The sequence below is a fragment of the Anopheles nili genome, chromosome X (assembly GCF_943737925.1).
Source record: "Anopheles nili chromosome X, idAnoNiliSN_F5_01, whole genome shotgun sequence".
NCBI lineage: Eukaryota > Metazoa > Arthropoda > Insecta > Diptera > Culicidae > Anopheles > Anopheles nili.
The window spans coordinates 13092228-13118817 of NC_071293.1; the positions used below are offsets into that span (position 1 = coordinate 13092228).

At 38.6% G+C, this 26590-nt stretch overlaps 5 protein-coding genes across 5 annotated transcripts; 3 read left to right on the plus strand and 2 right to left on the minus strand.

The window, feature by feature from the left end:
• Window positions 1-260: 260 nt before the first annotated feature.
• LOC128729003 (meiosis-specific nuclear structural protein 1-like) lies at window positions 261-1978 on the minus strand. The gene is made up of 3 exons (XM_053822653.1): window positions 1970-1978; window positions 857-1747; window positions 261-779 (listed from the first exon to the last, which is right to left on the minus strand). The coding sequence occupies exons 1-3, from the start codon at window positions 1976-1978 to the stop codon at window positions 261-263; spliced, it is 1419 nt and encodes a 472-aa protein (XP_053678628.1).
• Window positions 1979-2632: 654 nt separating this feature from the next.
• Window positions 2633-5326, plus strand: LOC128728588 (inositol polyphosphate 1-phosphatase). Its single transcript, XM_053822216.1, has 3 exons — window positions 2633-2842; window positions 2909-3031; window positions 3142-5326. The coding sequence occupies exons 1-3, from the start codon at window positions 2633-2635 to the stop codon at window positions 3907-3909; spliced, it is 1101 nt and encodes a 366-aa protein (XP_053678191.1). The 3' UTR covers window positions 3910-5326.
• Window positions 5327-6685: 1359 nt separating this feature from the next.
• On the plus strand, window positions 6686-7862 carry LOC128729005 (MKI67 FHA domain-interacting nucleolar phosphoprotein-like). Its single transcript, XM_053822654.1, has 2 exons — window positions 6686-6832; window positions 6915-7862. Exons 1-2 carry the CDS (start codon window positions 6686-6688, stop codon window positions 7809-7811), a joined length of 1044 nt encoding a protein of 347 aa, XP_053678629.1. The 3' UTR covers window positions 7812-7862.
• Window positions 7863-12309: 4447 nt separating this feature from the next.
• On the plus strand, window positions 12310-13435 carry LOC128729006 (MKI67 FHA domain-interacting nucleolar phosphoprotein-like). The gene is made up of 2 exons (XM_053822655.1): window positions 12310-12456; window positions 12539-13435. The coding sequence occupies exons 1-2, from the start codon at window positions 12310-12312 to the stop codon at window positions 13433-13435; spliced, it is 1044 nt and encodes a 347-aa protein (XP_053678630.1).
• A 6036-nt stretch (window positions 13436-19471) lies between these two features.
• LOC128729007 (homeobox protein Hox-D9b-like) lies at window positions 19472-21196 on the minus strand. The gene is made up of 3 exons (XM_053822656.1): window positions 20431-21196; window positions 19693-19862; window positions 19472-19624 (listed from the first exon to the last, which is right to left on the minus strand). Exons 1-3 carry the CDS (start codon window positions 21194-21196, stop codon window positions 19472-19474), a joined length of 1089 nt encoding a protein of 362 aa, XP_053678631.1.
• Between the last annotated feature and the right edge of the window lie 5394 nt (window positions 21197-26590).

Here is a 26590-nt window from a genome sequence, read left to right on the forward strand (position 1 = left end):
CAGATGCGCTTATAAAATCACAAAACACGATAAATTTAGTAAGCCTATGTTTATTTAAATGTAACCGATAGTAACTGCTCCCTACGTACTGTTATAGTGATGAATGCGACAACGTATAAAATTTAGCGCTGCGGGAAAATATCATAAAACTCTTTATATGTCTAGAATTTGCTTCAATGTCATTATTTGAAACCAATATAGCAATAAACAATGCTTGTAGTTACATCACACGTCTCCGATTCACAATTCTACTGTGCACTTTAGTTAAGCTTAGGTAAGGGAATAAATTCGCGATCGCTCTCGCGCAACACTCCTGGTGGAAAAAATCCTAACAATGCGGTTGCATGTTCCTTCAACAATTTTATCCTTTCTTCTTCGAGTATTTCCTGCCTTCGTCTTTCCTCTTGTCTCTGACGATCTTCTTGTTCCTTTAAACTCTTCACTTCTTCCATGCGTTGCTTTCGTCTATTCTCAAGTAACTCATGAACAGCTCGTCGATATTCTGTCATCTTACGTCTACGCTTTTCATTCGACATCATATCAATCCGATCTCGCTCTGCCCATGTTTTTATTTGTTCTTCCTGGAACCGTTTTTCTTCTTCCGCATGCAACTCGCGTTGGCAGTTGATTTCATTAAGTTGTTTTTCTAAATCAAGCCTGATTTCTATTCTCTTTCGAATTTGATCCTCTAACTCCTGCTGCCGTTTGAATTCTTCTTTTTCGTCACGCTCGGCTATGTAAAGTTCTTGAAGCATTTCTTCGCGATTCCGTTGTTCCAGCTAAAACATATTATTTTAAAATGCATTTTTAAAAGATAAGGCGTTAGTTGTGCATCAGACTTTTCGCCGAAACTTACCGTTTCTTTCTCCAATTTCGCAATCATAGTCTCGTTAAGTTGTTCTCGCTTTTTACTCATTTCCTCCTTTTCTTCGCGTTCCATTGCTTTCAGACGATCTTTTTCTTCGGCATACTTTCTAAGCCGTTCATTTTCCTCCTTAGCAACCAGCTCTTGTCGAGCTTTCCAGATTTGTTTTGCTTCTTGAAAGTATTCCATTTCCTGTCTTGTGCACTTTTGAAACTCCAACTTGCGTTGAATAGCTTCAAAATGTTCTTCCTGAATTTTTTTAACCACCGCATCAAGATAGTTTTTCTCGACTAGAAATTCTTCATACAAACACTTTTTAGTGTTCCGCGTCTCGTCCATTTGTTGCTGCAGCACTGACCGAAGCCATCGCTTCTCATTTGCTTCAGCGATCTGTTTCTCCTTCATATATTCTATATTCTCTTTTTTCAGTTTATCTAATTCTTGCATCTCATTGAAAACCTGCAACCGTTCGTTTTTCTTTCGTAGTTTCGCTTCAGCTAATTGTACGGCAATACCCTTAGCCACATATGCGGCACGAAGTTTTGACTCAAGCTCACGCATTTCTTGGTTCGATTCGCGCAGCTGCTGTCTGAGCTTTTCTTCATTGATTCGTTGTCGGTTTGCCTCTTGTATTTGTTGAGCTTTTTTCTGTTCCTCCAATAGCCATTTACGTTTCTCCGACTCTTTTAGAAGGGCTGTTTGTTGCAATTCAAATTCCCGTTGATGGTTTTTCCTTTCGGTGCCCTGCTTTCTCCACTGCTCAAGGCTGTTCCGCTGGATTTGATCCAAATCTTTCTGATAGTTTGCAGTTAATCGGTTACTTTCTACTGCTCTACAGAGCTCGTTTAGTTTCAGTTGGCGTTGTTTGTGACGCGTAGGATGCTATATAAAAAAAACATTCAATTCATCAACAATATTCACAACAGAGAAATTATTGTGTACTTGCCATGATATTTAAATAGTAAAACGGTTAGAGAGATTTAAATTAGCTTATAAGCTAAAGAAATACTTTCTAAAACACGTCGTTTCAATTAAACACGATACTTCAGAAATATTATTTTCACTACTATGGCAACGGATGTTTCCAAATAGCTTTATGCAAGCCATTGACATTTCTAAATGTCAATAAATTTATACATCCTTTCGAAGGGTTGCCAGATGAACAAAAACTGACAGAATCAGTAAGAAATTTGTTTTGAGTTTAACTAAATTCGCCTGCATTTAAATTCTTATCAAAAGGTAAGAATACTTTCTTTATTAAAACTTGACAAAGCCCATTCAATTAATTAGTACACTAAAATGCAATGAAATTATTCGTCAATTCATTTGTCAAGTAAGGAAATCCTCCAACACTGGTATCGATATCTACTGCGGCGGCGTATAGATGTTCAAATCTGAATCTCCCTCTTTTTTCCTGAACTCTTTCTTGCATCCAGCACTGAGCTATCCTCCAAAGACGTTCTGTTGAGAAGGAAAATTCGCACCTACCAGTTGCGACAACGGATCGAAGCAAACTCGGCGGGGTTACCAACGTAAATTTCATTAAAGTAAACAGGTAAACATTGCGATAAGACATAAAAGCTATGTGTAACGTGAATTAAGTAAAAACTGTCCTAGCACGCGACTAGATTTTATGCTGCCTGCGCTTTGTAACAGCAACGTAATCAGTGTAATTATCAGTCACGAAAAAAGTTAACCAAGACAGGTATATCGCATCACTTTATTCTTACGCTTGGATATTATAACATCGAAGTGGTCGTCTTAAAAATGTCTGCAATCAACCTATTGCAAGAGTTGCTAACGGCTTCGGAAAAAGCTGCCAATATAGCACGTGTGTGCCGCCAGAATCAGCGCCTTTTCAGCCTGCTGGTGCAGGAAAAAGAAAAGGATGAATCGAACTCACGCTTCGATCACGATTTCAAAACGCTGGCTGACTGCCTAATTCAGGAAATGATAAAGCATGATATCGGAAAGCGGGTGAGTAGCGGCAAGCCAAACGTTGTTATCCGTATCATATTGTTGCAACGCAAATTTATCGATTAGTTTCCGGAATTACGTGACAACATCCGTGGGGAAGAAAATGCTAAATTTACGAACTCTGCTGGTGACTCGGTAATAGTTACGGTGGCTGATGACCCAGCACCAACTGTTGAAGCGCTGGAAAAGGTAATTATGTAAAAAGCCCATCGTTTAAGTTTAACCACTTAGAATAATGTGAATGCAAAATATTAAACGTTATGCAAATCTAAACGCCTTACGCTGATTTAATGCTACAGGTTTTAAACGGAGACAAAGACGCCGTTGCAGCGCTCGTGGATGAAGTTTACCGTGATGTACAGCTCGATATGGAGAGCTTGGAATTGCCAACAGACTCAATACCACTCGACAATGATTGGTCGGAGCTGGGGATTTGGATCGACCCAATCGATGGTACCGCCGAGTACATCAAAGCAGAAGAAAAGCTAACAAAGTACCCAAACATCGCTTCAGCTGGTCTAAAATGCTGCACAGTACTAATAGGGGTGTACGAAACGAACCAAGGTACCCCAATCCTCGGTGTCATCAATCAACCATTTGCGGAAAAACTCAGCGATCAAGACGATGTTGGCGGAGAATACAGGAGCAAGATCTTCTGGGGCATGTCAGTGGGCGATTTGAAGTTCAACAACATTGCGCCACACGAAACAGAAGCGCGCATCGCCATTCTCTCACCGTCCGAGCAATCGAAGTACAAGGATTTCATTCGAAATCAACTTAAGTACGATGTTATCTATTCATCCGGTGCAGGGTATAAGATACTGAAGATAGCGACTGGCGAGGCAGAACTATTTCTGTTGAGCAAAGGTACAACCTACAAATGGGACACATGCGCGCCGCAAGCGATCTTGCGTTCAATGAACGGGGACCTGTTCAACTTGCAAGATACACTCATTAACAAATCCGTTAAGAAAATTTCGTACCAAGATCGTAAGGTGATTCGAAATTTGGGCGGACTCATAGCCTATCAGAACATCGACAAGCTGCGAGAATTTCTCAAATTGTAAGCTTACTTATCATGCTGACGTGCATACGTCCACCTATACGCTTCTCTGTATCAATTAATCATTATGTAGTATTGCGCGCAGAAGCAGAGAAATAGATTCAAATGGCTGTTAATTGTTGTTGATATTTAGACATATGAATGTTTAGAAGACTTTCATAGTAGCTCGTTTTTTGGAAAGTGATAGACATCCTAGATGGGCTGTATGTTACGAACATGGATCGATACTCAAGGGAAAAATTTAGTGAGACTCTAATCAATGAAAGGCTGTCTTTGTAGAGAATATATTTTGCGCTTCTACTACTACACGCTATTAATTGATGTATGTCAAAACGAAGAGCATGGATTTTCATTCACAGCAAGCTGCAACTTTTAGATTCACGTTTGTTGGAATAATTTGAGTGTGAAGACGTAGCTTTGACGAAGACGAAGCCTAACGAAATGATCAAAAAATGCAAGCAAATCATCACATTTTAATATGCGATCTTTTATCATTGTTTCAATTAACTACACAACCAAACTCCATGCTTCCATATATCTCTCCAAGGTAATCTATCATCATAAAGTGTAAAACATGATTCCATGTATTAATTCTAATTCATGAACGATTAAGAGGAGAACTATAAAGTGATCTGCAATAAGGGTTTTTGGCAAAAAAAGTCCAAAAAGCAACGCAATAAGTGATGTGCAATATACCAAAAAAATTGGATGCATTAAGTACTTTAAACCAAATTTTATTTTGACGTTTCTTAAATTTTGTTGCTTAATTCATCACAATGTTTTTAATTCCTAAGCGAAATACAATGAACGAATATACAGATAACAGGGTCAGCTTGTAGACGTAAACTGTTTTAAAATGTATTTCTGATCGAAATACATAAAATGATAATCGAAAAAAAACTAAAATGTAGAACACGAGGTAGTGAAATGTAGAGTGATACTTCTAAGATGTTCAAATGCTTCTCTAGATTGCCTGTAGGCTTGGTGTAAAACAATCACAAATAGCGATGCCTAACTATGGTGAGTGTGAAATTTCTTCTTATTTCACATTGGTAAATGACATGTATTTTATTGTACTAGAATGCTGTCTTTAAGGAGATGAAAAATCCTAAATTATGCATGTGGGTTGTTCGTATTCGTAGAATAGGTGTGACGTAAAATATACAAAAAAAGTTCGAAATAAAACAATAAACTAGACCACCGACACGTTCAATAATATATTTACAAGCATCAAGCATTCAAACGTATTTTAAAGCTATAATTCCAAAACTCTAAGGAAACTGGTTTATTCAATTTTACTTAACATAGAAGGAACATTTATTTTGTGTTTCTTTATGTAAGTAAAATGGAAAGATTTAGTATATATTTATTCACGTGTCTAATCAATCCGTTAAACTGCAATATCAATTTCGGGACATAATAATATATTTGGTTTAATTTACACATCTTTTTTATTATTTTTTATCAATTATGCCTAGCGATAGACACATTTACGAAAATGGATCCTTTTATATTAGAAAAAATTGTTCAAGATTCGGGACATGATAAATAAAATAAATTTTCATCCAAACAAATATGTTTTTGTACGGAAATAAATTAAAGTATTCATCAATATTATAACATATAAAATATCTATTGATTGAAAGATTAAGACCAACTAGCTTGTATTCTACCATACACAACACAACCTACGCATACCTTTCTGAACCTATAACTGCATAAATTGACCAAACATATTGCCATATTGCATAAACACAACCTTAGCATACCTTTCTAAAAATATAACTGCAAAAATTGACCAAATTGCTCCAAAAAACTTGATTTGCTGTTTTTACACAACAGCTCATGAATCCTATTAACATCAATATTGAAATAAAAATCTAAAATTCAAGAATTTATTCAAAAACATTTTCCCTTTTTAAGTATTTTCTTTTACTGATATAGAGTACATCTAACTTCAAAAATGCAATAATAGCATAAAACAAGGCTGCCGAGCAAACGATTCTTTCACCACTAGCTTCCTGTAAAAGCTCTCACGATCACCCTGTATATTTTCATTCTACTATAATTAAACTATAAATGACAGCACCATAGTGGAATTCAAAATTTTACTATGTCAATATTTTGACCATTTATGTTACAGTTTTATATCAGAATTCAGAAGAAATTTTTCATTACTGGATGAATAGCTTTTTGCATCAATATAATAAAATGAAATAAATTTTAAAATCACTGCTGATTATCAAATAGATAACTAGCACGTGTTTCATAGCTCATATCAGCTGCTCCTGATGTAAATTAATTGGTATATCTTAATCAATTGTTGTTCATTACTAAACTTATTTTTGTAGTAGTAGCATATCTTAAGATTAACTACTAAAATACAAACATTTAAGAATAATTATGTGATTCAATTCCTTGATGAATCACTTGCATTTGACCCTGACGTTAAATGACAAATTGTCAAATTGCTCTCGTCCCTATAGCAGCTTTGTGTTTTCTATCGTAACTGTCACGACGGAAAACAAGACCCAGTGTGAACAACGTGCTTCTTACAATCGTTGCATCTCGAAGTGGACGGTTGTATCTGGTGTATTTCACTGTAAGGCATATGACTCTAGATAGTCGAGCCTATAAAGAAGTGGTCAACCTTTGAATATATTAGAAGTGACTCTTTGGAGAATTAAAATATAGAAGACTACATCCTATTTCGCAAAGAAGAAGAAGAACAACGTGCCCCGTGATTCAGTAATCTGAAATACCTAAAGAAAAGGTTCATAATGGCTGACGAGGGGAAGAAAAAATCACCAAAAGTTCAAATACAAGTCTCGAAGCCTAAGGTGGAAAACAAAAATAAAACGTCGCCCTTAAAGCGTAAGAAGAACTCAAAAGTCCCTACGAAATCACCTTTACGTGCTGGCTCAGTGGTAAGTCGATCATCGAAAAGATATGTTCAATTAACTCCAGCGTCCCTCTCATATATTTTTGTCGATTCTCACGATTGCATAGGCAAAACAAAGTAAACCAGCGAAATTGAAGCACAAGGAATCGGGCTGCATATGCGTAAAACATCTGCCCAATGGATTCGACGAGGCGGAAATACGAGAGTTTTTTGAACAGTTCGGCGAAATTATACGAGTATGCGTGGTAAGGTCCAAACGCACCCAGCAAAGCAAAGGATTCGGATACATTCTCTTCCGCTTTTACGATGTTGCTCAAATAGCAGCAAAGGCTGTAGACAATTATATGCTGTTTGGGCGCATCCTGAAAACGAAGATGCTACCAAAACGTATCAAAACCATACCGCGTAACTTTGATCTAGGATTCGAATCCAAGAAAGACTTTGCTGAAGCACAAAAGCAATGGCTTCAGGAAAAGGTGCAAGAAACGAATGCACATGTAGGAAATCGGCGTTTGCGCGAGCGTCGTATGATACATTTGCGAAAGCTGCAGAAGGCTATAGAGGAGCTTGGCAAAGTCGGCGTTGAGCTGCCCGAGATGAAAGAATGTGTGGCGATACTGGAAAAACAGACTAAAGATTTAGAGGATGTAAAATTATTCGCGATGGAAACGAAACCATCGACTGAACAACCAGCCAACGATGATGATGATAGTGATGTTGCAGTTGAATCAAAGCTTACATTGGACTCAAATGAGAACGATGAGTCATACAAGCAGGCAGCAATCAAGAAAGCGTCTTTACAATCAAAAAAATTGTTGTCATCAAAAAGTGACAAGAAAGCTGCAGCTTCACAAGATGACAAAGTTGCTAAATCTATTGACAAAACCGTTAGTAAGTCGAAAAAGTCGAAATTAATACCTCAGAAGAATAAGAAGGAACTGAACACTTCTCAGACTAAAAAAGCGAAATCGGCCAAAGCTGTGAAAAAAGGGTCCAAATTGTAATTTTCCAATTTCTATCTTCCATTTTTTGTATTAATTAAAGCACAAATATTGTGCTGTAACCTTATTGTTTTGTCTTACATTGAGCATACATCATTGGAAACTATCATACATACGTATGAAATAGTTGTCGAGTAATATTAATTTACGTGGTGAATAAAGAAGTTATTCTCTGTTCCACTCAAGCATTGTTTTTATAACTCGTCATAATTAATAAAAAAAACATATATATTCACTTTAGTAAATGGAGACAATGATGCGAATTCGTTTATTGGGATTTCTTTGCATTATTGAAGCTTTTCTAGAGGGGTTGATCATTTACGCATCGCATTTACCAGCGCATAATATATGACAGAGACTGGAAGTGCATGATGTAAATGTCTTCCAATTCACATCTATTCTGTTACTTCTGTTACTGTTATTATTTATACTTTTCATTACGGGTCATTCCACATATATTGAATTTAATGTCAAACATGTGGAACGATAATGATATAACTATTAAAAATAACATTAGATGGAAATTAGAGTAATTTGACAATAAAACATTTTGTCAATTTACATAGCACAATGTAATGGAATTCATGTATGTTTCAAAAAAACAGTTTTTAAATATTCTATACGAAATTTCACAATCGATTGTAACCAACTAAAATTAATTCATTATAATTAACTACAATGAAGTACAGCAATTAATTTACTATTAAGAAAATAAGAACAAGAAAATCTTTTTCGATCAAGAAAAAAATGAAATGAGCTAAACGAATGCGATTCATGTTGAATTAATAATAACTTTATTTCTTCCAGTAATAAGTTTATTACAATTTAAATTGACAATTTTCTCCACCTGTTATTTTAATAGCCTCACTTCAGTGACTATCATATAGTATCAATAGCCCTGGAATATGCCTCTGAATTAGGCATTGTTGTTTAACAGATCGAATTCTGGCCAAGTAGCTCCATGCGATGTTGAAACATACATTCAACTGGCTCTTTTTATTAGTATAATTATCAAATGTTTTCATTTCAGAAAATTATGACGAAGTCAAACTTCGTAATACACAAGTGCTAGGTAATACACAAGTGCATTGCAGATGTATCAATGCAATGTTATACAAATTAAGCATTTTGCATATATGACCTTTGTAGCTGTATGTTTAAGAATCTATACGAAATTAACAATATATCAAACCACGCCAGTTTGTTGAGGAGCTTTGAAGGATACGTGCCGTGGTTAAGAAGCTGAAAATCTGGTCTGAAGCATTTAATCGCGTGTTTGATTTGAGCGACTTGTTCGGGATTCTCACATGTTCGCATTATTCTCGTCATCATCTTAATTTCCTTTGAGTGACGGTTTTTGAACCACGCCAACGCCTTCTTATCCGATATACCGAAAGTATTCGCGAGCACATACTTAATATCGCGCGTTACGTAGGGAAAATGATGGAACACATTCTCCAATACGCGAGTCTGTGGAAATTGCAAGCATTCATAAACGATTATTCTGTATTCTTCACTTGGTCCACCAGATCGACTCTTCCTACCTGAATATATGTAAATGTAGTTCTGCGGCGTTGAGCCAGTGATGCTCCGTTCGGATTACGTTGAATGTTCTTACCAGTTGTTGAGCTTTGTGATACTTTTTGGTTTTGTGTTTTTTTACGAGTAGCTGTTAGAAAAGGAATACGACCATATTGTTACAGTTGTATGTGAATGCGTGTGATGTAAAGACTTTGTAGTAAGAATGAATAGGACCATAACACTAAATATCCGAATACAGTTTCATACTGGGTAGGAATCAATACAGCAACGGAATTAGTTCAGACATACTACTTCTTAATAGTGGACACTTTTACAATTGCTTAGCATTGCTGTAAAGTGAAATCGATGGTTAACACGATGGTACAAATTACAGCTGTTCCTTCTAAAAAGTCATAAGTCATGAAAAGTCTTAACAACGCAGGCCTTGGCCATATAATGGTTGTTGAGTCAGTTAATAAAAAAGAAGAAATGTAAAATTAATGTGATAGTCTCTCCAGACACGCTAATGTTGCTGAATTCGTTCCCCATAAATGCACATAAACGAAAATGAATAATTTTGCTCAAAACGATGAGTGCGCATCGCATGCGGAGCTCATTTGATTGTCACCCTAATCTCACATTTTCCCATTTTACGAACCAGTTGGTCTGCCATTTTGTCCTTGAGAAACGCTCTGAATTGCTGGTGTTTGACTGCCTTCCGGATTCCTCTGTTGGAAGGGTGAATTGACCGCATCGAGGTTTTCCATTTTTAAATCATTGAGTGAGCATCGATCTCAATATGTTGTTAAACTCCGAGTGATTTTGTTGTTGTTCCTTTGTCTGAAGATGCTGTGTGGATGACTCACTATTCTCGGCCAATGGAGTTGGATCCTGGCTCGAGGCCATATTTCCATCGCCATTGCACTCAGTCCTGGGTGCTGTAGACTCCTGCGGTGTGGTCTGTAACGGCTGGAAGTTGTCGATACCAGTCGGATACCAGGGCGGATTGGGAGCTTTTGGATTCAACAAAGTGCAGTTATACATGTTCTCGGTGGGTACCTCCTCGAACAGCTTTGGATATGTATCCTCATGCGACATTGTCGGGCAATCAACTTCCTGCTGTGGAAAACTGTATTGCGTAGTTGTAGGTTGTTCCATCGCAGAATTATCTATTGTTGGCTAGTTTGAGTCACAACTGTTCATCTTGGAGTCACTATAATATCTACGTAGGATGATCAACAGGCTAGCTGACTGTCTACCTAGACAAGTAACTTTATAACAGCACAGTCGCTTGAACTCTATCCTTCACCAATACAAGTTATCTTTTGATTATCACGCCACCTGGAGAAGATGATGATGATGATCTGTCGGAAGCAAATTGCTTTTCAATACTAATTTTTCAATACACACATTTTACTGCTTGAGTAATAGATTTACGTAAAAGACATGACGATAAAATGCTTGAAATTAACTACCAACCTTTGTTCCTAGACGTGGATGTGCATGCATGGATGCATCTGAACGTGGGGTTTGTAAAGTTTAGGAAATAGCCAAAGGAATCCTCGGTGTAATAAAGCAGATGTAATCAAGATTATGAAACACACGGCAATGGCGTTCATTGCCTTCACTGTTCATCTCACGCAGTTGAGCAATTATTTTCATAAAATTTTGGTAGATTCATAGCCCAGAAGCATGGAGATGCTTATTTGCCACGCTATCCTGCGTTCATCATTTGAGTTTCTCAGTCATTTCACTAATTGAACTCTATATGTTACACTAAAGTTTTGCATACCCATACTTAAACTCATTCATTCCAAGTTTGCATACTTCACTAATTCTTTCTTAAGCTAAATCAAGTACACTGAGCAAAATTCACCAAGATTTTCTTTATAATTTTTCAAGAAAAATAATATAAGAAGCCCGTTCAGAACAATTTATTGTAATCATAATAAATTACAAGTGGTTATTCAAAACGCAGGAATGACCTACGTGAAAATTTCAAGGCATAGACAACCTTAGCTTAGTAAAGCAGGCTTAGACCTCACGCTGGCTATTAAGCCTTGTAAGGAGAAGAAGATTCAAAAATTCAAGAATTAATCCAGAGTAACTGTTCATTTCTATGTATATCTCATTACTCCTATGCAAGGCATGTAAATTGTTTCTATTGCATTTTTCAAAAGAGCAATAACAGGATAACACATGGCTGCCGCGCAAATGATTCTTTCACCACAAGCTTCCTATAAAAGCTCTTACGATCACCCTGTATATTTTCATTCAACCATAATTAAACTATAAATGACAGCACCATAGTGGAATTCAAAATTTTACTATGTCCACATTTGGACTTTTCATGTTACAATTTTATATCAGAATTTAGGAGAAATTTTTCATTACTGGATGAATAGCTTTTTGCATCAATATAATAAAATGAAATAAATTTTAAAATCACTGCTGATTATCAAATAGATAACTAGCACGTTTTTCATAGCTCATATCAGCTGCTCCTGATGTAAATTAATTGGTATATCTTAATCAATTGTTGTTCATTACTAAACTTATTTTTGTAGTAGTAGCATATCTTAAGATTAACTACTAAAATACAAACATTTAAGAATAATTATGTGATTCAATTCCTTGATGAATCACTTGCATTTGACCCTGACGTTAAATGGCAAATTGTCAAATTGCTCTCGTCCCTATAGCAGCTTTGTGTTTTCTATCGTAACTGTCACGACGGAAAACAAAACCCGGTGTGAACAACGTGCTTCTCGAAGTGGACGGTTGTATCTGGTGTATTTCACTGTAAGGCATATGACTCTAGATAGTCGAGCCTATAAAGAAGTGGTCAACCTTTGAATATATTAGAAGTGACTCTTTGGAGAATTAAAATATAGAAGGCTACATCCTATTTCGCAAAGAAGAAGAAGAACAACGTGCCCCGTGATTCAGTAATCTGAAATACCTAAAGAAAAGGTTCATAATGGCTGACGAGGGGAAGAAAAAATCACCAAAAGTTCAAATACAAGTCTCGAAGCCTAAGGTGGAAAACAAAAATAAAACGTCGCCCTTAAAGCGTAAGAAGAAGTCAAAAGTCCCTACGAAATCACCTTTACGTGCTGGCACAGTGGTAAGTCGATCATCGAAAAGATATGTTCAATTAACTCCAGAGTCCCTCTCATATATTTTTGTCGATTCTCACGATTGCATAGGCAAAACAAAGTAAACCAGCGAAATTGAAGCACAAGGAATCGGGCTGCATATGCGTAAAACATCTGCCCAATGGATTCGACGAGGCGGAAATACGAGAGTTTTTTGAACAGTTCGGCGAAATTATACGAGTATGCGTGGTAAGGTCCAAACGCACCCAGCAAAGCAAAGGATTCGGCTACATTCTCTTCCGCTTTTACGATGTTGCTCAAATAGCAGCAAAGGCTGTAGACAATTATATGCTGTTTGGGCGCATCCTGAAAACGAAGATGCTACCAAAACGTATCAAAACCATACCGCGTAACTTTGATCTAGGATTCGAATCCAAGAAAGACTTTGCTGAAGCACAAAAGCAATGGCTTCAGGAAAAGGTGCAAGAAACGAATGCACATGTAGGAAATCGGCGTTTGCGCGAGCGTCGTATGATACATTTGCGAAAGCTGCAGAAGGCCATAGAGGAGCTTGGCAAAGTCGGCGTTGAGCTGCCCGAGATGAAAGAATGTGTGGCGATACTGGAAAAACAGACTAAAGATTTAGAGGATGTAAAATTATTCGCGATGGAAACGAAACCATCGACTGAACAACCAGCCAACGATGATGATGATAGTGATGTTGCAGTTGAATCAAAGCTTACATTGGACTCAAATGAGAACGATGAGTCATACAAGCAGGCAGCAATCAAGAAAGCGTCTTTACAATCAAAAAAATTGTTGTCATCAAAAAGTGACAAGAAAGCTGCAGCTTCACAAGATGACAAAGTTGCTAAATCTATTGACAAAACCGTTAGTAAGTCGAAAAAGTCGAAATTAATACCTCAGAAGAATAAGAAGGAACTGAACACTTCTCAGACTAAAAAAGCGAAATCGGCCAAAGCTGTGAAAAAAGGGTCCAAATTGTAATTTTTCAATTTCTATCTTCCATTTTTTGTATCAATTAAAGCACAAATATTGTGCTGTAACCTTATTGTTTTGTCTTACATTGAGCATACATCATTGGAAACTATCATACATACGTATGAAATAGTTGTCGAGTAATATTAATTTACGTGGTGAATAAAGAAGTTATTCTCTGTTCCACTCAAGCATTGTTTTTATAACTCGTCATAATCAATAAAAAAAAACATATATATTCACTTTAGTAAATGGAGACAATGATGCGAATTCGTTTATTGGGATTTCTTTGCATTATTGAAGCTTTTCTAGAGGGGTTGATCATTTACGCATCGCATTTACCAGCGCATAATATATGACAGAGACTGGAAGTGCATGATGTAAATGTCTTCCTAATTCCTAATTAACAGATCGAATTCTGGCCAAGTAGCTCCATGCGATGTTGAAACATACATTCAACTGGCTCTTTTTATTAGTATAATTATCAAATGTTTTCATTTCAGAAAATTATGACGAAGTCAAACTTCGTAATACACAAGTGCTAGGTAATACACAAGTGCATTGCAGATGTATCAATGCAATGTTATACAAATTAAGCATTTTGCATATATGACCTTTGTAGCTGTATGTTTAAGAATCTATACGAAATTAACAATATATCAAACCACGCCAGTTTGTTGAAGAGCTTTGAAGGATACGTGGCGTGGTTAAGAAGCTGAAAATCTGGTCTGAAGCATTTAATCGCGTGTTTGATTTGAGCGACTTGTTCGGGATTCTCACATGTTCGCATTATTCTCGTCATCATCTTAATTTCCTTTGAGTGACGGTTTTTGAACCACGCCAACACCTTCTTATCCGATATACCGAAAGTATTCGCGAGCACATACTTAATATCGCGCGTTACGTAGGGAAAATGATGGAACACATTCTCCAATACGCGAGTCTGTGGAAATTGCAAGCATTCATAAACGATTATTCTGTATTCTTCACTTGGTCCACCAGATCGACTCTTCCTACCTGAATATATGTAAATGTAGTTCTGCGGCGTTGAGCCAGTGATGCTCCGTTCGGATTACGTTGAATGTTCTTACCAGTTGTTGAGCTTTGTGATACTTTTTGGTTTTGTGTTTTTTTACGAGTAGCTGTTAGAAAAGGAATACGACCATATTGTTACAGTTGTATGTGAATGCGTGTGATGTAAAGACTTTGTAGTAAGAATGAATAAGACCATAACACTAAATATCCGAATACAGTTTCATACTGGGTAGGAATCAATACAGCAACGGAATTAGTTCAGACATACTACTTCTTAATAGTGGACACTTTTACAATTGCTTAGCATTGCTGTAAAGTGAAATCGATGGTTAACACGATGGTACAAATTACAGCTGTTCCTTCTAAAAAGTCATAAGTCATGAAAAGTCTTAACAACGCAGGCCTTGGCCATATAATGGTTGTTGAGTCAGTTAATAAAAAAGAAGAAATGTAAAATTAATGTGATAGTCTCTCCAGACACGCTAATGTTGCTGAATTCGTTCCCCATAAATGCACATAAACGAAAATGAATAATTTTGCTCAAAACGATGAGTGCGCATCGCATGCGGAGCTCATTTGATTGTCACCCTAAACTCACATTTTCCCATTTTACGAACCAGTTGGTCTGCCATTTTGTCCTTGAGAAACGCTCTGAATTGCTGGTGTTTGACTGCCTTCCGGATTCCTCTGTTGGAAGGGTGAATTGACCGCATCGAGGTTTTCCATTTTTAAATCATTGAATGAGCATCGATCTCAATATGTTGTTAAACTCCGAGTGATTTTGTTGTTGTTCCTGTGTCTGAAGATGCTGTGTGGATGACTCACTATTCTCGGCCAATGGAGTTGGATCCTGGCTCGAGGCCATATTTCCATCGCCATTGCACTCAGTCCTGGGTGCTGTAGACTCCTGCGGTGTGGTCTGTAACGGCTGGAAGTTGTCGATACCAGTCGGATACCAGGGCGGATTGGGAGCTTTTGGATTCAACAAAGTGCAGTTATACATGTTCTCGGTGGGTACCTCCTCGAACAGCTTTGGATATGTATCCTCATGCGACATTGTCGGGCAATCAACTTCCTGCTGTGGAAAACTGTATTGCGTAGTTGTAGGTTGTTCCATCGCAGAATTATCTATTGTTGGCTAGTTTGAGTCACAACTGTTCATCTTGGAGTCACTATAATATCTACGTAGGATGATCAACAGGCTAGCTGACTGTCTACCTAGACAAGTAACTTTATAACAGCACAGTCGCTTGAACTCTATCCTTCACCAATACAAGTTATCTTTTGATTATCACGCCACCTGGAGAAGATGATGATGATGATCTGTCGGAAGCAAATTGCTTTTCAATACTAATTTTTCAATACACACATTTTACTGCTTGAGTAATAGATTTACGTAAAAGACATGACGATAAAATGCTTGAAATTAACTACCAACCTTTGTTCCTAGACGTGGATGTGCATGCATGGATGCATCTGAACGTGGGGTTTGTAAAGTTTAGGAAATAGCCAAAGGAATCCTCGGTGTAATAAAGCAGATGTAATCAAGATTATGAAACACACGGCAATGGCGTTCATTGCCTTCACTGTTCATCTCACGCAGTTGAGCAATTATTTTCATAAAATTTTGGTAGATTCATAGCCCAGAAGCATGGAGATGCTTATTTGCCACGCTATCCTGCGTTCATCATTTGAGTTTCTCAGTCATTTCACTAATTGAACTCTATATGTTACACTAAAGTTTTGCATACCCATACTTAAACTCATTCATTCCAAGTTTGCATACTTCACTAATTCTTTCTTAAGCTAAATCAAGTACACTGAGCAAAATTCACCAAGATTTTCTTTATACTTTTTCAAGAAAAATAATATAAGAAGCCCGTTCAGAACAATTTATTGTAATCATAATAAATTACAAGTGGTTATTCAAAACGCAGGAATGACCTACGTGAAAATTTCAAGGCATAGACAACCTTAGCTTAGTAAAGCAGGATTAGACCTCACGCTGGCTATTAAGCCTTGTAAGGAGAAGAAGATTCAAAAATTCAAGAATTAATCCAGAGTAACTGTTCATTTCTATGTATATCTCATTACTCCTATGCAGGGCATGTAAATTGTTTCTATTGCATTTTTCAAAAGAGCAATAACAGGATAACACATGGCTGCCGCGCAAATGATTCTTTCACCACTAGCTTCCTATAAAAGCTCTTACGATCACCCTGTATATTTTCATTCAACCATAATTAAACTATAAATGACAGCACCATAGTGGAATTCAAAATTTTACTATGTCCACATTTGGACTTTTCATGTTACAATTTTATATCAGAATTTAGGAGAAATTTTTCATTACTGGATGAATAGCTTTTTGCATCAATATAATAAAATGAAATAAATTTTAAAATCACTGCTGATTATCAAATAGATAACTAGCACGTTTTTCATAGCTCATATCAGCTGCTCCTGATGTAAATTAATTGGTATATCTTAATCAATTGTTGTTCATTACTAAACTTATTTTTGTAGTAGTAGCATATCTTAAGATTAACTACTAAAATACAAACATTTAAGAATAATTATGTGATTCAATTCCTTGATGAATCACTTGCATTTGACCCTGACGTTAAATGGCAAATTGTCAAATTGCTCTCGTCCCTATAGCAGCTTTGTGTTTTCTATCGTAACTGTCACGACGGAAAACAAAACCCGGTGTGAACAACGTGCTTCTCGAAGTGGACGGTTGTATCTGGTGTATTTCACTGTAAGGCATATGACTCTAGATAGTCGAGCCTATAAAGAAGTGGTCAACCTTTGAATATATTAGAAGTGACTCTTTGGAGAATTAAAATATAGAAGGCTACATCCTATTTCGCAAAGAAGAAGAAGAACAACGTGCCCCGTGATTCAGTAATCTGAAATACCTAAAGAAAAGGTTCATAATGGCTGACGAGGGGAAGAAAAAATCACCAAAAGTTCAAATACAAGTCTCGAAGCCTAAGGTGGAAAACAAAAATAAAACGTCGCCCTTAAAGCGTAAGAAGAAGTCAAAAGTCCCTACGAAATCACCTTTACGTGCTGGCACAGTGGTAAGTCGATCATCGAAAAGATATGTTCAATTAACTCCAGAGTCCCTCTCATATATTTTTGTCGATTCTCACGATTGCATAGGCAAAACAAAGTAAACCAGCGAAATTGAAGCACAAGGAATCGGGCTGCATATGCGTAAAACATCTGCCCAATGGATTCGACGAGGCGGAAATACGAGAGTTTTTTGAACAGTTCGGCGAAATTATACGAGTATGCGTGGTAAGGTCCAAACGCACCCAGCAAAGCAAAGGATTCGGCTACATTCTCTTCCGCTTTTACGATGTTGCTCAAATAGCAGCAAAGGCTGTAGACAATTATATGCTGTTTGGGCGCATCCTGAAAACGAAGATGCTACCAAAACGTATCAAAACCATACCGCGTAACTTTGATCTAGGATTCGAATCCAAGAAAGACTTTGCTGAAGCACAAAAGCAATGGCTTCAGGAAAAGGTGCAAGAAACGAATGCACATGTAGGAAATCGGCGTTTGCGCGAGCGTCGTATGATACATTTGCGAAAGCTGCAGAAGGCCATAGAGGAGCTTGGCAAAGTCGGCGTTGAGCTGCCCGAGATGAAAGAATGTGTGGCGATACTGGAAAAACAGACTAAAGATTTAGAGGATGTAAAATTATTCGCGATGGAAACGAAACCATCGACTGAACAACCAGCCAACGATGATGATGATAGTGATGTTGCAGTTGAATCAAAGCTTACATTGGACTCAAATGAGAACGATGAGTCATACAAGCAGGCAGCAATCAAGAAAGCGTCTTTACAATCAAAAAAATTGTTGTCATCAAAAAGTGACAAGAAAGCTGCAGCTTCACAAGATGACAAAGTTGCTAAATCTATTGACAAAACCGTTAGTAAGTCGAAAAAGTCGAAATTAATACCTCAGAAGAATAAGAAGGAACTGAACACTTCTCAGACTAAAAAAGCGAAATCGGCCAAAGCTGTGAAAAAAGGGTCCAAATTGTAATTTTCCAATTTCTATTTTCCACTTTTTGTCAATCATTAAAGCACAAGTATTGTGCTGGAAGCATATATTAATTTACATGTTGAATTGAGAAGTTTTTCTTTGTTCTACTCATTTGTATTTTTTCAAACTTTCTAAATTTAATAAAGAAAAATGCGTTACGTTTCCATTTCAGTAACTTGTGGTAAACGTGGAAATAAATTTATTGTTTCAACATTTGCTTGCAATATTGTACTTTTTAAAGCGGTTTATTTCATTTGCCCATTAGCCACACAGAATAGCCAGGAGCCTTCATGGCACGATGAAGAAATGTCTTCACATTCGTATCTATTCTGTTACTGACAAATGTTAGAATTATCATAATCGCAGCTGAAAACTATGTGTATGGTATCTGTTTATTCCTTATTTATACTTTTGTCACGTCCAGTGGTTTCATAGAAGCTGGACAAAATAACGGAGTTCGAGCTGGGCCGAGCTTCGCAAATATATCGACCACGATTTATTAAATAACCCTCTAAATATGGCATTGTTGTTAGAAAGATCGTAATCTGGCTAACTCACAAATTATCCGTCTCTTCGAGAGCTGTTGAAACGAATTTCATCTGGCTCTTATTATATGTCACCTTATTGAATGCCACCATTTAGATTTTGGTCAATGTTAGTATTAAACTACGACATAAATACTCTACCCATTAGTAATTGCTACTCCATGAGCTCTATATATAGATTGTGATTTGTAGCTCCTTTTATGAGTCCAATTAAACGAACATATGTAAAATTCAAGTGCATTGCAGAGCAAAGGAATGATATAATCATTCGGCCCTTTTTGGCATACAATACAATACTTAGGATACAATCACTCGGTACTTTTTGGGTTACTCAAACTTTCTTAGATTGGTTAAATTGAAACAGCACTAAATCAATACAGTCCTCCTTGCCTCGAGTAGTTTACACCTTGCTCGTCCGTTTGATCTTCATTCGACGGTTCTGAAACCACACCTTCACCTGGCGCTCTGTCAGCGAAAGCGCAACCGCGAGCTCATACCGGCGCAGGCGCGTTAGATAGGACGAATGTTGGAATTCATTTTCCATGGCGCGGATCTGTAGGACATCATATTAATGGATAACTTTGCTTGCTACACCCAATCCAGCAGATCAGCACTTCTTACCTGGGCTTGTGAAAAAGCAGTACGAGTCTTGCGATTTACAGCAGTAGCATGATTTTTCGTAGAAAGCTTTTGCAGAGCTTTCTCTGAGACTCCTTCCGGATTGCATGGATTGTTCTCATCCGGCGATGAGGTTTGAAATAAGTTGTTGTTTTGGTCTTCTGAATCATTATCTGTTAAAACAGAGTGCGGAACATATTGTTACAATTGAGTGTAGACTATACTTTGTCTATCTTAAGCAACACCATTTGCTGATTTCGCTTTTCGAACTTTCAATTACAAAAGTGAAAAGCATCATTATACTTTTTGCATGATTAAGCTGAGCTTATACCCAACATTGTTGTCGTTACACCGTCGGGCAGATGAACCTTCACTCGGTATCATATTGAACAATTAATGGTAAAGCGATTTGCGAAAGGTAGTAAAACTTTTGTTAACTGGACACGATCTTTCCCGTTGATTGTGATACCCGTTTCAGCAGTCGCGATAATGAGAAAAGGTTGCATTATATGTAATAAAATTTTTTTTTGGCACACTGTGAAATAACACGAGGCACTGCTAATATGCTGCAGGCTCGCTTTAAATATTGTAGCTCGGCAAAACGATAAGTTTTTTTATAGATGCTCAGGCCCCTAGTTTCGTCGTGCACTTTTGCTGCTACCATACGAAAACTCCACTTAATTAGACATGTTTCAATTTGCCTACACCTCTGTTAGCCTGTTATGCATCTATTTTACGCACCTGAAGCCCTTGCGTCGCCTGCAAGAGAAGCAGCCGGAAAATGGCGTTTAGTTGGTCCCTGGATTAAAATCCGTTCGGCTATCTGGCGAAGGGTTAAGGCATTCTCTTGAATGGGTGGTGTATAGACCGCTATTGCTTCATCCGTCAGTAGTTGATCCACGTAACCGAGCGTCCCCTGCGTGTTCAAGATCATGCTTTCGGGCGAGTTAAGCGAATTCTCCTCGCGCTGCAGCTCCGTTTGATACTGTAGTGGCCGTTGTGGCTGCAGATACTGTGTGATCGAGTTGGTGTTCTCGTTCAACGGTGCCATTATCGGGTGTTGGTTTAAGGCCACATTCCCGCAATCATTGTACCCAGAGCCGGTGGTATCGAAACCCGTCGGTGTGCTGGACAGAAGTTCGTCCGACACATTGGAACCTATAGTTGACGTTATCACGGAATCACGCCGGTTCTCATAGTTGGCAAACGGGTGTCGCTGAATTCGATTGCCGGTGTACGTGTAGTATGGGTAGATCGGTTGTGTGTGCAACATTGAGTAATGGTTGTTGGCGGTCGGGTAGTTTGGTAGCTGTGAGTAATCGAGGAAGGAGTTCTCTGATTCGAAGGAAAACTGACCCATCCGGTACAAGTTCTCGTCGGGGCCCTGTTCGAGCGGCTGCAGGCGGTTATTCCCATAAGGTGCCAGACACTCGGCCCCGGGTACTGCTGGAAAACAGCCTCGAGTAGCTGTAGAGTGTTCCGGTGACGAATTGTTCGTCGTTGACATGTTCGGGTCTCGATTGTTCATCATAGAATCGGGAAAACTATGCACACGCAAGCAAGTAAATTGAAGCACATGCACCCAAACTACCACTTTCGGGCATCTCCTGCGAACACTTTTGCCTTATACCCCACACCGCACAACCACGAGCACACGCTTACAGGAAAGAAAAACGGATTTTCTAGCACCGTTGATTGTGGAATTTGAACAATGAGTTGAAGGACGCTATACAGGAGTCACAGTTTTCACACAATACACCTTTGTTTTCTCAACTCCTATGACACCATGCGCACGTTGCTTGTGTGCAAAATAAATAAGTAAAACCAAAACGACCGTTTCTTGCACGTTTCACCGTCTGTCGTACGAGCGTATCGCACAACCGAACCGGCCGAGGACTGTTGATCGAATCTTTCTCTGGCGCGCAGCTTCACTATTACGCGCGGTGTCACTTGAGCTCCGCCCCCAACGAAATAAGTACAGGGAATTGAACGGTACACGCCACTGAAGATGTATCAGGGAAGAAGGCGCACTTTTCTTTTCCTTCGCTCGTCTTGCTTTCGATTGCTTATGTATTTTAACATGCTAAACTGAGTGTGGTGGTGTAAAATGTGTCGATTTATGGAAAAGGCGCCATTAAGGACTACTGTTACTTAAATTCTGTGTCTGATTACCTATGATTTTTTAATCACCATCTTGGACTTCCATACCTATTAATATTTTACACATCCGAGACGTGTCCGTGCTGTTGTAATTTACCGGCTAACTTCATTTAACGTATGGCTGACTTGTGACGTAAATTGCATTGTCCAAGTCGAAAGACAGAAGAATGGAAAATATAAATAGATGCATCAAAGCATGAATAATATTTACAAAAAAATAATTGACAGCCATATGCATTCATACTAAAGCTGAAAAAAATGCATTCCGGCATGTACCAAAGCTGTATAAGTTTTTACAAAATTTTTTATGAATACTTTTTAGATCAAGAAACAACAAATCTCAGGTTCGATTCGAGTGCATGTTGTAATTTTAGGGTAGAGTTACGTTCTGCATGCGCAGCAGATTCCAACGTCTGCACGATGCGAGGGATCATTAGTGACACTTTCCTGTTTATCTAGACTTATTTTCCCTCTATGCGCAGTTTCACGAGGTGTGTTTTGTTTTCCGCTCTTTGCTGACATGGGAAATAGCTTTTTGTATCACCTCAACCGTCACCAACCATAGAGCTTCTGATGGTAGGTCGTTCCACCTGCATAACATACCAACGTCCCTATCACAGAACTGAGAGCTGACTAGCCATGTTATGATAAGCCCGAAAGTGCACGTGCCCTCCAGAAATCTAACTGCCCTGTAACGATGATGCTCTGTTCGATGCGATGACACAGTCCGCGGTTAGATATCGGCCACCAAGACAGGCGTTAAATGGGCTTCTCAATGAATAACCACCATTGTTCGACGTCGGCTGCAATTTTCCGCAAAACATCTATCAAACCGTAATTCATCATTAGCGAATGCGTGATCGTGAAACATCGATCAAGGGAACGTGATGCCGCAAGATTGAACCGGGTGCGGAACACAAGACGCTGGGATCAACATAGTTGGCTACATCAGAGGCCATGCCGCAGCCTGCTTCTACGAGAGATCGATGTATGGACACGAGTAGGTACTGAATGCACCACGACCTGGAGTACAATTTCGATCTTCTCGAGTGACTGGAACAGGTTCTCATGCTCCGATGAAATAGCCAGGACCTCTAAGGATACATATCGAATTGCTTATCAACTTGTTACATGTATTCTTTGTGAAATCAAAAGGTCTCCTTTAACGAGTCAGCCCGGGAAAAGGCTCACAGTGGCTGTTGGGTGGAAATGCCTTTCAGTGAAGAAAAAATCAGACAAATCTCAATACGACCTGGCCGTCCTTAAATTAATAATAATATTAACAATAAAAGGTCTCTAAATGTCGCTTTAGCAACCAAATTATGACTCGTAAAAAAGAGTAACACTTGCTAAGGGTTTCTTTATTCTATTCAGTGGTCTATGTAACTCCTATCTGGTGCGGAAATAGGAAGAGAAAAGGATATCACTTCGATCTTTTACTTTACTCTTCTTTTCGCTGCAGCAAATTTATGGACCAAGGAAAAAACAAACATCCTTCGTTACTCTATTACTTCTCTCTACACACAAGCAACACCAAACCACGAAAGTGTGGAGGATCGTCGTAAGGAAGAATAACGAAGGATCAACCGAGAAGCGGTGAAAGGCTAAACAAACAAACGCACAGGATGCCTATGAACGAGAATCCGGTCTATAAATCAAGAAGCTGCAAGCGACAATAAATGTCCTTTCGCTTGTGTCATACTCTTCTCCATTGCAACGGTTTGTTCGAATGTAGATCCGATCTGTTTGAGCCTCGAGTCCTGGATCGCTATGGTATCGATATCTCTCGACTGCAACAGGTGTTTCTAAGCGACCTCAGAGCTCTCGTCACAAATAGGCCACTCTTCCGGTGCATCCATCAACGTAGCAAGCAGATAGGGTCCTGGCACGAGCCGAGAAACCCGGTGGCGACAATTCCAAATATCAAAGGCAACTTTTCATTAGTACGGGAATACAAATCGGTTGCAATAAAATCGGAATTCTCGACATTTGGAAAGTGAAACGTCGATGTTGAGACGGGCATGCAGACATGTTTCATCGGCCGTGGAATAATCTCTCGCTGAAAGTACTTTTATTTCGAGCTTAAGCAGTCGAGTAACGTTCTCATCGCATTCTTCTCATCCACTGAGCTGCCGCCTCCAAAAACAACAGTTTCGGGTGACAAACGAGATATGTGTGTTACTCCATATCCGTCATACATACACTAACGCACCCATCTGCAAATCTCATTAGCGTTTTATTAATAAATTAACTAGTCCAAGTGCGGTCGGTAACAAAGCGGGAAAAAACTGCTCCCACTTAAAACGAACGAAGACGCTCCTTTCATCGCACATTTTGAAAGTCTTCCAAAAACCATTAGCTAGAAACTGTCGGCTCGATTTAGAACGCCGAAGCCCATTTCGAAACCATTCCTTCGAATAATTTCGTTTCGATCGACTGCATGTGTTTATGGTGACAGTTTCAACCCGAGATTGAATGTGTTACTAATTGTTTTATTTTCACAGCCTTGAGTTGTGCTTACCATACAGCTTTCACCAGTGGTTTCGTCTCACTTTCGAATCGATTAAGAAGGTTTCGGTCAAATGCTGGAACATGAATCATTTTAAGCAAGGATTTGATCGATTATGTTTCGATCTTTCAATACTACGATTTTCTTGAATACTAGAAACAATATTAAAATATGAGTTAAGTTAAGTTAGCTACTAAATCGTTATTCCAGTACAATTAAATGTTATATGTTAGTGAATATTATTCATTTTATTTTGAATACAAAGCTAAATATTAGGCTTACAAACATTAAGTAAGACATCATTTTCACGGTAACGAAATTTTGGGGCTAATATTATTAGTATTCAATTGTGTCAACATCAATAAAATTTCCATTTCTCTAATGAGATCTGCAGATGACATCTCCGATCCTCCATTGCAGGGACCGGAAGTGAAATGAACATATCTCGTTTGTCACCCGAAACTGTTGTTTTTGGAGGCGGCAGCTCAGTGGATGAGAAGAATGCGATGAGAACGTTACTCGACTGCTTAAGCTCGAAATAAAAGTACTTTCAGCGAGAGATTATTCCACGGCCGATGAAACATGTCTGCATGCCCGTCTCAACATCGACGTTTCACTTTCCAAATGTCGAGAATTCCGATTTTATTGCAACCGATTTGTATTCCCGTACTAATGAAAAGTTGCCTTTGATATTTGGAATTGTCGCCACCGGGTTTCTCGGCTCGTGCCAGGACCCTATCTGCTTGCTACGTTGATGGATGCACCGGAAGAGTGGCCTATTTGTGACGAGAGCTCTGAGGTCGCTTAGAAACACCTGTTGCAGTCGAGAGATATCGATACCATAGCGATCCAGGACTCGAGGCTCAAACAGATCGGATCTACATTCGAACAAACCGTTGCAATGGAGAAGAGTATGACACAAGCGAAAGGACATTTATTGTCGCTTGCAGCTTCTTGATTTATAGACCGGATTCTCGTTCATAGGCATCCTGTGCGTTTGTTTGTTTAGCCTTTCACCGCTTCTCGGTTGATCCTTCGTTATTCTTCCTTACGACGATCCTCCACACTTTCGTGGTTTGGTGTTGCTTGTGTGTAGAGAGAAGTAATAGAGTAACGAAGGATGTTTGTTTTTTCCTTGGTCCATAAATTTGCTGCAGCGAAAAGAAGAGTAAAGTAAAAGATCGAAGTGATATCCTTTTCTCTTCCTATTTCCGCACCAGATAGGAGTTACATAGACCACTGAATAGAATAAAGAAACCCTTAGCAAGTGTTACTCTTTTTTACGAGTCATAATTTGGTTGCTAAAGCGACATTTAGAGACCTTTTATTGTTAATATTATTATTAATTTAAGGACGGCCAGGTCGTATTGAGATTTGTCTGATTTTTTCTTCACTGAAAGGCATTTCCACCCAACAGCCACTGTGAGCCTTTTCCCGGGCTGACTCGGTAAAGGAGACCTTTTGATTTCACAAAGAATACATGTAACAAGTTGATAAGCAATTCGATATGTATCCTTAGAGGTCCTGGCTATTTCATCGGAGCATGAGAACCTGTTCCAGTCACTCGAGAAGATCGAAATTGTACTCCAGGTCGTGGTGCATTCAGTACCTACTCGTGTCCATACATCGATCTCTCGTAGAAGCAGGCTGCGGCATGGCCTCTGATGTAGCCAACTATGTTGATCCCAGCGTCTTGTGTTCCGCACCCGGTTCAATCTTGCGGCATCATGTTCCCTTGATCGATGTTTCACGATCACGCATTCGCTAATGATGAATTACGGTTTGATAGATGTTTTGCGGAAAATTGCAGCCGACGCCGAACAATGGTGGTTATTCATTGGATGAACGATATCTAACGGCGGTCTGTGTCATCAGTGCTACCGAACTAGCTTTATCGTCGCAGAATAGCTAGACTTCTTGACGGCACATGCACTTCATGCTCTCATGGGAAATTAGCCCTTAATTCCATTTTTGGAATCCAATTGTCAGCTGATTCACCTGCATACCATGATAGGGATCGTGTAACCTTACAGGGCTAATTGAGTTGAATAAAACAATTAGTCCGCCCTCCGCCATTGAAAACTAAACATACCTTTTGAAATCGATCACTCGACGGAAATAAGTCTAGATAAACAGGAAAGTGTCACTAATGATCCCTCACGTAGTCTGAGCGTTGGAATCTGCTACGCATGCAGATCGTAACTCTACCCTGAAATAATAACTTGCCTTCCC

What these genes read in the sequence shown, in the direction of transcription:
- LOC128729003 (XM_053822653.1), bottom strand. An exon ending in CGAAATTGGAGAAAGAAACG is followed by an intron (nt 780 to 856) that starts GTAAGTTTCGGC and finishes AATATGTTTTAG; the next exon opens with CTGGAACAACGGAATCGCGA.
- LOC128728588 (XM_053822216.1), top strand. Translation starts at nt 2,633, where the DNA reads ATGTCTGCAATCAACCTATTGCAAGAGTTGCTAACGGCTTCGGAAAAA. An exon ending in AGCATGATATCGGAAAGCGG is followed by an intron (nt 2,843 to 2,908) that starts GTGAGTAGCGGC and finishes TTTATCGATTAG; the next exon opens with TTTCCGGAATTACGTGACAA. An exon ending in CTGTTGAAGCGCTGGAAAAG is followed by an intron (nt 3,032 to 3,141) that starts GTAATTATGTAA and finishes TTAATGCTACAG; the next exon opens with GTTTTAAACGGAGACAAAGA.
- LOC128729005 (XM_053822654.1), top strand. Translation starts at nt 6,686, where the DNA reads ATGGCTGACGAGGGGAAGAAAAAATCACCAAAAGTTCAAATACAAGTC. An exon ending in CTTTACGTGCTGGCTCAGTG is followed by an intron (nt 6,833 to 6,914) that starts GTAAGTCGATCA and finishes ACGATTGCATAG; the next exon opens with GCAAAACAAAGTAAACCAGC.
- LOC128729006 (XM_053822655.1), top strand. Translation starts at nt 12,310, where the DNA reads ATGGCTGACGAGGGGAAGAAAAAATCACCAAAAGTTCAAATACAAGTC. An exon ending in CTTTACGTGCTGGCACAGTG is followed by an intron (nt 12,457 to 12,538) that starts GTAAGTCGATCA and finishes ACGATTGCATAG; the next exon opens with GCAAAACAAAGTAAACCAGC.
- LOC128729007 (XM_053822656.1), bottom strand. Translation starts at nt 21,196, where the DNA reads ATGTCAACGACGAACAATTCGTCACCGGAACACTCTACAGCTACTCGA. An exon ending in AGGCGACGCAAGGGCTTCAG is followed by an intron (nt 19,863 to 20,430) that starts GTGCGTAAAATA and finishes CTGTTTTAACAG; the next exon opens with ATAATGATTCAGAAGACCAA. An exon ending in CTGCTTTTTCACAAGCCCAG is followed by an intron (nt 19,625 to 19,692) that starts GTAAGAAGTGCT and finishes GATGTCCTACAG; the next exon opens with ATCCGCGCCATGGAAAATGA.